The sequence below is a fragment of the Macrobrachium nipponense genome, chromosome 10, assembly GCF_015104395.2.
Source record: "Macrobrachium nipponense isolate FS-2020 chromosome 10, ASM1510439v2, whole genome shotgun sequence".
Taxonomy (NCBI): Eukaryota; Metazoa; Arthropoda; class Malacostraca; order Decapoda; family Palaemonidae; genus Macrobrachium; species Macrobrachium nipponense.
In genome coordinates, this window is record NC_087204.1 from 41,669,701 (window position 1) to 41,681,490 (window position 11,790).

General features: G+C 37.0%; 1 protein-coding gene across 7 annotated transcripts in view; it reads left to right on the forward strand.

The window, feature by feature from the left end:
• LOC135223581 (uncharacterized) overlaps window positions 1–11,442 on the forward strand; it is a 25,668-nt gene extending 14,226 nt beyond the window's left edge. For all 7 annotated transcript variants that reach the window (XM_064262116.1, XM_064262120.1, XM_064262114.1 and 4 more), the window contains exons 3-8: window positions 1,631–1,794; window positions 1,991–2,158; window positions 2,355–2,513; window positions 3,753–3,851; window positions 8,016–8,093; window positions 8,477–11,442. In XM_064262116.1, coding sequence (XP_064118186.1) covers window positions 1,631–1,794; window positions 1,991–2,158; window positions 2,355–2,513; window positions 3,753–3,851; window positions 8,016–8,093; window positions 8,477–8,857 — 1,049 coding nt within the window. In that variant the 3' untranslated portion in view covers window positions 8,858–11,442. The remainder of the gene's footprint in view (window positions 1–1,630; window positions 1,795–1,990; window positions 2,159–2,354; window positions 2,514–3,752; window positions 3,852–8,015; window positions 8,094–8,476) is intronic.
• The last annotated feature ends 348 nt before the right edge of the window (window positions 11,443–11,790 follow it).

Here is an 11,790-nt window from a genome sequence, read left to right on the forward strand (position 1 = left end):
TCCTCCCCCCCTTTTTTTGCCTTTATTCACATTAACTAAAACGATGAATAAAAGAATCTAAATGTCCTAGATCAATACTATGTGAATTTCAAAGACGATCTTCGTTGTGGTTGGAAATTCCTCAAAAACTAAAACTGCAATCACATATCCATCCCCCGCCACTTTTTTTGTTTCCTTAAACTCCGATGCAGTTACACCCATACAAATAGACAACAATTACGACGTTTCCAAAAACACCCAGTAGTCTGCTGGGTCTCTGTCGCGAGCGAATTTTTTCATGTGCTAGTAAGGTTTAATTAAGGACTTCAGCTCTCAGTTTTCTGTTGACCACTCACTGTTCTGGTGCTGTAGATAACAGGCTGAACACATCAGCAAACAGAACTGGCTCAAACCATACCATAAAACGCTCTGTTTTTCATCATTCAAAACACAAATGTTCCCAGTCTTTACTCCATCCTATTTTATGTTGAAGACCAACATATTTCCTCTTAATCTTATTACAACTAGGTGTATGTAAACTCAATTTATAATTTCATCTTCACAACTATGTCTGCTATCAGGCACAGTAGTTCTATTAGAAACTGTGTTCGTGCAATCAGTCTTGTAAGTACACCCGTAAACTCATCCCCTCTGTTCTAAAACCGTCAACCCGCAGGGAGATAGTACCATCCACTGGCAATACTGATAGATAGTGGGCTTGGTACCACCTGTGTCCCATCATGCAACGGGTACATTTCAGCAGTAACACTATAAGGTGCTTCGCTGAGACTTTCCAATCTCTCATCTATTGCTTCCGAACTTCACCTTTACACGTCTTCCTCTTGGCCTTTTCCTTCTCAGATGTCCAGGCTCCCAGACTCTTTCTTGTCTCAGTTATACCAAAAGATGAAGAAGAAATCCCTCGGGATAACGTCAAGAGCATCAAAATGTTACTTGGTGGTTTGGTTAGACTGTTTTACAATAATTATAATGTTGTTCTGTCTGTATCTAGGTTATATCATTTCAAATATTGGTTTTAAAAAACGCTGATACCGCCGTCCTTAGCAAATCAGCATTTAACGAGTTATATCAGAAAAACAAAAAAAAATTGACCTCAGCTTGCCTGAGCACGTGTGCCTCTGGTTATTAATTAACCTATTGTTTTGAATTTTGTTGAGCTTGTAATAGTGAAGTTTTATGATGTTAAGTTCGTAATTATTTGTTAACTAATCCCTACCTAAGTATTTCTTTATGTTACGCTTCAAATTTCCAGGCTGAAAGAGTAAAATTCCCGTATTTCATTCACTATCAGGACTTTTCGTTATACTTTTCTCATAGACTTTTAACACATTCTTTACTGATATTTAAGTTTGTGAGTAATGTACTTATAGCTGCAGTAATTTTTCAGTGATGAAATTAAGAAATTTGGTTTTTTAAATCAATCAGGGGAATTCTGTGGCGACTAAGTAACGTACGGACCAATTTCACTTGAAATCAATTGAATCCTCTCCCTGACCAGATGCTTGATGCCTGCATCGCAGTAGTGACACTGGTCCTCGACACTGGGAACCCTGGAATGTTCCAATTAACTATGCGTTCTTGAGCACACTGTGACTCCTGATCTAAATGTTGTCATTATCTTATTATGCAGGTAATGGATGGGATTGCAGAATTGACTGGACATGGCTGGAAGCCCTGAAGAGTGACTGGAATATTGATTATTCCATGGCACTATGCAGTGATGTCAAATCTTTTTCCGAAAATGGCTCGGTGTTCTTAAACTTTGCGGATGGCACACAAACTTGGACGAATTCTGTAAGTGTTCTGTGACGTTAATACTGTGTTCCTTTAGAGCTTATACTGGATGTGAGAACCTGGTCACTTTTTCTTCAACTCTTCTTTAAGCCGCAATGTTTATTATTGATTTCCAACATCCTATATTTTTTACATAATTTTGATGACTATAAATACTAAATTATATACAGCGCATTGACAATGTATTTTCTTACAGGAATTGGGAGTTTGTCCCAGGCGTTGCCGCTGTGTTCTGCTCACGAATGCAGAATGGCAGTTTAAAAACCTCAAAGTTAACTGCAACAAATTAAATCTCACAGATGAAGATATTTTAGCTATGTCAATACCGAGTAAGACGACCATTCTTTCACTGGATGAAAATAAGGTAATACTGACAGTCAGAATGATCAAATAATCCGTTGGAAAATATGTTTAAAATAGATGTGAATTCAACTACGTGATGGTAAATTGAATTCATTTCCATAATCCAAGTACTCAACTACAATACTTACAATGGTTTTAGAAATGATCCCAGTAGTTATGGCGATTAAAAGTATAATTATTTGCGTTTATCTTTTTAGCTAAGATCTACAGAAAAGCTCTTCAAGCACATAAGCCATCTTCAGTCTGTCACAGGAATCCTTCTGAATTATAATAAGCTTGATGAGCTGCCGTATCTACCGACAACAACATTTCCGAAGTTGGATCGGCTCGATCTATTCAACAACACGATACGCAAGGTAAGCTCATGCTCCATTTCCGAGGTTTGTTAAGAAAACGATTAAAATGCTAGATATTTATCTGTACCCCGATCAGCAATGGTAATTTTCCTTGTCACGTGTTAAATGCCAGTTGGAGAATTCACACAATGGAAGATCATGGTAACAGGTTCAAGATGGCAGTGAACACGTAGCGTAGATGGGGAAGGTGGGTTACAGTGAGGACTGAATACCAAAGAAGCAGGTGAGTTTAACTTTCTTAAGAGTATGGAATCTAATTTCCGCATTTCAGACCACTAGAACAGTTTTTGTAGCAAAGACCTACGTGAGCAATACTTTCCTTTCTTGCATATGTTCGGTTGTCTCCGTAAGACCTGTGTTGAGCTTTCTTTTATTGCTTTTGATAGCTGTGTATAGTCTGGCATCAAGTTCTGTTATTCACAGTTCCTGCTTATGACTTCATCTTTCAAGCTTTCACCTAGTTTATGCCTGTGTAACATTTGCGCCTTGTCTGTTATCTAGCAGTAGCCTCAGGGCTCCCTTTATTCAATTATACTTTATTTACCTTTTATCAATAACTATATTCAATCTACCTCTTCTATTCATGCTTTTGTTAATTAGTCTACTCTCTAAATTTCTTCTTCCAAGTCACAGGCCTCTTCTGTTTACATCCTATTTTGAACTGCTTCTCTTCATCTGTTGACTTTGATCTTGTAACCAAATTTCAAAAGTGATCCTGTAACCTGATTTAGATCAGTGTTCCCAGAACACAAGTACTACCTCTTTCTCTCACTCCTTCAATCATGTTTTTTTTTTTTCATTCGATTCGATAAAAATACAGCAGAACCTCTCACTTCTATCATCATTTGGTTTGTCCTGGTTAATTACATTCTGTTTAGTTGTAAGTTCATACCATTCATTAATGCTTTAAGTTGCTCTTATCCCTCCATATTGAGAATAACAAAATCAATGTTAGGTCAACAACATCACTAGTATACACAGCGATAAACAAGTACAAAATGCGTGAAGTTTCTACGGCGCAATCCAGTTTTCTGTATGAGCCACGGCTCATACAGCTTTCAGTCATGGCCCAGTGGTGTCCTGTCCTTAAATAAAATAAGAACTACTGAGGCTAGAGCCCTCTAGCCTCAGTATTTTTTAAGATCTGAGGGCGGACAGACAGACAGATAGCCATCTCAATAGTTTTCTTTTACAGAAAACTAAAATTTAGACAATGTAAAATGAATCTATTTCTTGCAGATCAACCTAGAGGCCTTCGAAAGCATAGTCAGCAGGGACATTTGGGTGAACTTGCACGAGAACGAATTCTTGTGTGACTGCAACACTCATTTTTTCATGGTAAGTATAATTCTGCTTTTAACGCTTATTATTCAATAAACTATTGCATTAAGTAAGAAAACTTACACTGCCACGAAATGTTTCCAAAGGGTTGTTTTAAATACATATGACCAATTTGCATAAGAATCCATGATCTGGTTTCCCTGAATACATTTCCATATCGTTTAAAAGCATAAAACCAATTTGTGTATTAAGTTATGATGTAGATTTGGTAATAAATATATAAAATAGTATTCTGAGTGGTTGTACTCAATGTATAAGAGCATTGTGTATAGTAACCTAGGACGTGGTTTTGCTATTTAGGTTTTAAAATGTTTAAATACACGAGACCAATCTACGCAGTAAATATGATGTACTTTTCCTATGAAATTTTCAAAAAAATTGTTTACATGCATAACACCAATTTGCGTAGTAAAACCTGCGTGTTTTCCTGAATGGGGTTAAAAAAAAGTTGCTTGAAATTCATAACACCAATATGCCTAGTAATCTCTGTTTTAGTTTTGCTAAGCAGGTTTCGAAAGGAGTATTTTTAATGTGTAAGAACAATGTCCGTCGTAATCTGTGACCTAATTTTGCTAAATATGTTTCCAAATGGCTTATGATGCAGCTTTCCCACAAATGTTTCCAAAGGTTCTTTTAAATGCAGGTGCTAATTTCCTAAGTAATTTTATTAAATGTCTTTTATTGTTTGTTTTAAATGTAACAGAGACTTCATATACCTACGTATGGAAGCCAAAGTGCTACTGTATAGACAGTTTTTTAGTCAACCCTCCTTTATAGAAGTGAAGTGTGAATGCTGAATGTGAATGAAATAGAAAAAAAACGTTTAAGCTGTTGAGATGTAATAATTGTGGTGAGATGAGAACTGAAGGGGTAAGAAATGTGGAGATATGTAATTCATAAGTATGAGAAGGGAGAAGGATAGGAAGACTTGGAGAAGGTTGGATAATTAGCGTGAAAAGGTATTGCAGAGGCAGGGCTTCATACCAAAGAAGCTTGAGTATGGGCATCTGTCAAATACACAGGGGGAATGATGCAGTGCGTAAGGGAGTTCGATGCGCTACTGATGGGAATTTTCAGTAGATGAATGAGGAGTATAATGATGTGGCGGGGGGAGTGACCATCACGTTGTTTTCTCTTCAAAAGCACCTTGAGATATGAAAAACAGCTTAATATTGAAAAAAAATCTCCAATTTGTCATTTAACTTTGACCTACTATGAGATTCAGGGCCTCTGTAACACGGTTTTTGGGACTTTGCTCCTTATCAAAGCATTGGATGTAGCTGAAAGTTGACATATGTATATTTTACAACCACACACAAATTTTAGCTGCATTATCAATGACCTACACCTGATAGTTTTAATTTTTATAGAGTAAAAATTATCCAGCCGATGCCATGGCCAATGATTACGAGCCAAGAGTCGAAAAACATTCATTACGTAAGCAAGGTAAACAACATTTGACGAAATGTTGCCCCGCCCATCCACCACAGAAACTCATTCACCTTATTCCATCGGCTCGGAAACCCATAGCAGTCAATAATGGCTAGCAGGATTTGGAATTTTCCCCGTTGTTGCAAAACTGCATTTGTCTTACGACTTGCAACTTTTTACAGTCAAGAGAAAGCCCGTGGCCATGACAAAGACTTTATGAATGGCGGAACGATACATAGATGTGGGTGGGGTATCTGTACTATAGTAGTAATACTACTGTAGTAATAGCAGTAATATACACGAATTAAACGTTTAGGCCAACTGCTGGGATCCTTGAGGATCATATAGCACTTCTTGCAACTACTCGAGAAATGAGTTTTTATAGCCAGAAGTTAAATTTTCTAATCCAACAATGCCCATGATAGCCTTCAGTGTTATCCTGAATTATAACGAGGCCAAAGTGGGTGGAGCCTCATGAAGTCATCATTCTGACGATAATTATTGATGAAGGTTCAAAACCAAAATGCGGTAACGGCTTTTTTTTTTTTTTTTTTTATAGTAAATAGGTAGATAGCCAATAAATAAAAATTGCTTGACACTGGATATAGCAGTTATCAAATCAAGCTTGTCTACTATGTTTTTGAAAATTACCAACTATTCCCTACATCTTGTCAATCTGATTGTGACCTATAAAGTAGACTGTAATTTCTCAGGAAACTTATTTTGGAGTTAGTCTAATAATCGAAGTGTTTTTGTATTTATTAACATATTTTGTTGGTTTTTTAATTATGACAATTATCAATGGAGAGGTTTCAGAGTTCATAAAGGTGTACTGCTTTGCTTGTATTTACATTTTTATGTCATTGTTGCCAGAGGTTTAGCCTTCGTTACGTATAGCCAATCATCCATCGAGAAAGAGGGAAGAAATGCTGTCATAAGTTACGTAACGAGTGCGTTCGAAACCTTTTCTCTGAGTAAGTTGGCCCGTCTTCAAAAAAAGTCACTTTTACATTATAAGTACCAAATTTATTCAACCTACGTAATGCAGAATACAGTCAAAATTTATGTGTAGATATAATGCGTATTCTGAATAAGCGTTATATTTATGAAATGCTTAGATAAAAAGTTATTGCGAAAAAACCGTGATACAGAGGCCCTGAATCTCATAGTAGTCTGTACCATACATATAATATACATACATACACACACACACACACACACACACACACACACACACACATATATATATATATATATATATATAGATATATAGTATATATACACACATATTTATATATGTGTGCATGTATATATACATAAACATATATGTGTATGAGTATGTATGAAGAGTGACATCCAGGTAGTGTATACAATGCCGGGAGATTCCATAGAACACCTACCGAATTGTTCTGACATTAGCTACTATTCGTTGGCATTTTATAAAACCATTTTATAAAACAAGTAATTGTTCGATACACTGCGTGCATTAAATGAGACTACACCTTAATGTAAATCGAACGTAGTTTAAGTCGGATCTTTGAGGAAACTACTTTTTGGTGCTTCGTTTGGTTTTACGATTTCGCACACTACCAAAAGAGGAACTGGTATTTCATAAAACACCTAGACTTATAAAAATAAAAATGAACTAAGTAGTTTGTGTCTGGACTTTTTTTTTATTGGCGATAAAAAATATTTGTAATAACAGTGGTAGTAATACTGTTGAAGAATTGTTACCAGTTTCATTTGCAAAACGTAACATTTCTATGAAAAAGAAGAAAAAAAAACAGGGTAATGCATAGTACTTAACCTACTTAAAATCTGAAGACTGACCGTCAGTTCACCCAACCTCGTCATATCTTTTATATAAAAGCATGAAAATGTGATGGTCAAGAACAAGACAAAACTTGTATTGAGAGCACTTGAATCCATAGCGCAACCGAAAAGTGGACCAGGATTAGATGTAGTTTGCGGAAAGTTGTAATTTAGACCTGTAACAGAGGAGGATTGACTATTCTTTGACTTTTGACAGTCATAAAATAGATACAAATATCGAGATAGTACCGAAGGGCCATTTACTTTCTTTTTCTTAAGAGTTCCAATTACATTCGTCGGTTGCTTTCAGCTTGCACAATTTCTTTTTAATATTAACTTATACAGTATTTCGATCTTTTTAGTTAAGAATTGGTATATTTTTTAGACGACTTTCTGCTTTGCTGACGAATGCCTGAATGTTAAATTTGTGATATTGCTAGTTTTCGGAATCAGTTGAAACTACATAATTCGGACCCCTTAGGAAATACAATTCTTGGGCTAGGTGACATCCTCTCTTTAACACGGTTAATTAAGGATAATCAATACTTCACAGCTTATATGAACGAAATCAGAAGACTAAATATTCTGTAACTATCGAAGGCACATTATAAAACTACACATTTACCTGATAATTCCACACCATGTGACCTACGGATAAAAACACGTTTTATTTCAGTTTTTCATTTATGAAAGTACCAAGGAGTGTCATGTCTATGTAAAGTTACTTTCAAAAGAATTATGACTGGAGAGGTTTGATTGAAAGGCTTAGAAATATCTTGACCAATAGTCTCCATTACTGTAAGAGGAATGGTTGACGTGTCAGCAACTTTTCTATAAGGTTTGATAAAGGGACAAAGAATAGCGAGGTTGTCTCTTCTTGTCTGCATTTTGTCATTTTTTACTCTCTCCACCACACAGAAGTTACTTCTTAAGTATCCCGGAAGAGTGAAAGATTACATCTCTAAACCCTTTCGATGCACATCAAAGCCAGATAACGTGAGTATCTTGAATTCTCTTTTAGACTAAGGCTGCGCCACACAAGAGCAAAACATGTGCCATAAACACACATCAGCAAATTATCATATGCTTATCAAAAACAGGATGAACACAAGTCAATGACCGTAAGAGGAGAGCGAACCTTTGATAAGTATGAAGCACCCAGTTGGGCCTTCTAGTAAGTCGTCAACTTGTATTGAATCTCTTTATGGTACGTGTGCGATAAGTTCCCTGTGTTTGGGACATATTTTACCGTAGTGTGGTGGACGCACCTTACGGAATAGCCGTTACAAAGACGGGAGTTTCTTATCTTGCTATCTTGCAACATCCCCTCATTTTGGAAGTGACAGTTTCATGATCTCTTTCCCCACTTTTCTTGACAGTTGACGCTCCTAATAACCCTTCGTACGAAGGAATGTGAGCCCCCACCTACAGAGTTCAACGCACTACCCCTTGTGATTGCTTTGCTGGTATTGCTGAACGCCGCGTTTATTTACTTCGTCTGGGACCTACACAGAGCCATAAAGGAATGCAAGAACACCGGGAACGTCAAGAACCCAGTCGTTCACATCCTTGTGAAAAGAGTCGGGAGATTCTTTTCGGCAGTCCTTCAGAAGGACGTCAAGCCTCCGGAGACGGAAACGAGCCCCTTCCCAGATGACCTCCATGACGAAATGATTCGGAGGAACCACAGAACGTCATCCCATGATAGGAAGTCCTTTTTCAGGAGGCCTGAAAGCAGAATGACGCCTGGGCCAACATAGGTTGTTGAACGAGGAATGAGTTTATTTCGAAGAATGTTGTAAAACATAACTAAAACCATGTGATACTGTTGGAGTAACCTTATTTACAGCAGTTTCATTGCTTCCAATCATTATGGTAAACATGAAAGTTAAAAAGTAAGATTGACTGATTGAGTGACTGATTTTATAAACAAGCATCGCAACGTCTACGGTCATCGAAGTTGAAGTTGGAGTTGAAGAGAAGGGACTATTGCTCGCATATGAGAATATCGATCGGTACGTTCAAAAGGCAGAAATGCAAACGTAGGCCTCTTTATTAAAGAGAACGATATGACATTTGTATGTGTTAGATTAAGCCTAACCAAACTCCTTGACTGAATGGAGTTTTAAAAAAGTGCAGTACCAGTAATTCTCTGTGCTAAAAACTGCAACGAAACAGTCACAGATGAGTGTGTGTACTACTTCCTTTTGGACATGAAATCTACCGTCAACTGTATGCAAAGAGCCAAAGAATAAAATCCAATTCTGAATCGAAACAGGCATATCTGAAGAAGTATTGCTTACACTGAATTCGATCAATCAACTGCGTGTAATTTCAGTGTTACAAAAGTGCTACTCTGGCTTGTTATATACGCGTCTCCTACTCCGAGGTCCTAGTACTAAACATGGCGGAAGCTCTTTAGGATGCCGTGTTTAGTACTAACCCCTCGAGGATCAAAGTGTTACATACACCCATTTCTACACTGTGTGGTCGACAAATTATTACATTAATAAACAATACCTTCATACGGCCATCTACTTGACATTTACCATATGGTGTCTATGCTAGCACCTCGGAATAGGTGACGCGTAGAGTAGCACCGATGACCAAATTTAGACTATAGACAACGAAGGCGATGACTACCCGCGTCCTGTATTTCAGGGGATGATGACGGTAGGACAGCGGGATTGTATATTCAATTATGAAACGTAATCTGAGCCGTCCGCAGGATTTTCAATAGGAAGGAGTTTATTGTTTTATAATGTAGTTTGTTCAATTTAATCAAAATGAGTAACACAGTACGTTAAACTAAGCAGGCATTTAATGAACAATATGCTGTCTGTTATTCATCATTTTCAATAACCTTATATTTATTCCCGTCTATTACATACATTCTGGAACCCTTAAAATTTTTCTATTTCGGAACACTGCCAACAGGCTTTTCATTTCTTTTACTTCTTATGCATGTCTTGCAATTATTAATTTCTTTTTATTCCCCCCAAAAGAGCACTAACTCACTCCCGTGGGCACTGCCTGAACAGCTAACAGTATAAAAGTTGTAACGAGAAGCTGTCTTCACTGATCTCCAAAAGACCACTGGCTCTCTATTCAAATCACGATTACGTGTAAAATAATCAGGTGGGTCCTGAGTATACAATACATTACTGAAAAATGACATTTACGAGACGACCTCTCGCGCTAAAACAGTAAATTTGAGGGTGTATAAACGGTTGACTATTTCGATAGCGCTTGAAACATACCACAATTAGGCAAAGCGCCTCAGTGGCCTGATCGGTATGATCTTAGCCTGCCACCTCGGTGGCCACGAGTTCGATTCTCGGGCATTCCACTGAGGTGTGAGAGATGTGTATTTCTGGTGATAGAAGTTCACTCTCCACGTGGTTCGGAAGTCACGTAAAGGCGTTGGTCACGTTGCTGAATAACCACTGGTTTCATGCAACGTTAAAACACCATATAAACAAACAATTAGGCAAACTTGTATTACGAATTACAATTACAAATTTGTTCCATTTTCTGACACCTTGCCTATACTGCTGTATCTATCCTGTCTACTTTTTGTTTCCAGCTTCCATGCGGGTTTCTGTTTCCAGTCACTGGAGTGTCTTTGATTCCATACCAAACATCTCGTTTGTAAAAAAAAAAAAAAAAAAAAAAAATAAGTCACTCATTATTTAATGGATGTAAATTATGCGTTCCCTTTTCTCTTTCCTTATACTTGCTGTGCTCTTCAACTTTCTTGAAAAGTAAGCACGCCACTTATCTTGAAAAGTAATCGCGTTGCTTATGAAAGTGTGAAGTCAAACATATTACAAGGAAATATTTATAAAGAAACGCTCGGGCGGCGTCGTCGATGAAAATGATGACTCCAACCCATGATACTACTTGAGTGGCTGAAGCATATTCAGACTACTGCGTTTCTGACAAAAGTTAACGTGAAAAATTGTCTTATTGAGTTTGTTTATCTTATAATGCCTGAATAGGCTGTTTAACAACAGCCCCTTTCCTAGTTAGTACTATCCGTACACAGGGCTAAAATGATATTGTTTAATTTAAAGAAAAATACATATGTATAAACAGTAACGAAGTCTAGACTGTTTCTCATATACCACTCGTTCGGTGCGCTCTCTCTCTCTCTCTCTCTCTCTCTCTCTCTCTCTCTCTCTCTCTCTCTCTCTCTCTCTCTCTCTCTCTCTCTCTCTTCTAAATATATATTATAACAAGTTAAGGAAGAAACAAACCAAAATGAAAAGACTATAAACAGTAAATTGAAAGTTCTTTGTATGATTTCATTTTTAGAAATGAATAAGATATAAATTCAAACGTTTTCCCGTATTTTTTTACCCTATCCACTCTTCTCTCTTTATAAACAAATGAATGCTTGTTACAATCTCCTCTTTCCTGTGCGTAACGCGTTCCCACATAATTAAATTCTCTCCAACTTATTAAAAAAAAATGTCAACTACAGTGGGCAACCTCATCGTGACGTGGGAATTTTGAATCCACAAAAAATTTTCACCACAATAGTCCTCCCTTATCACAATTATTCATGTGTATTCTATATCAATTTTCATTGGAAATTATCAACATTTTTTAACACGTTTTTCTTTAATATTTCTTTTCAGTCAGATCTTGGGACTAATTTGATCAATATAACTGACCGTCGAAATATGTA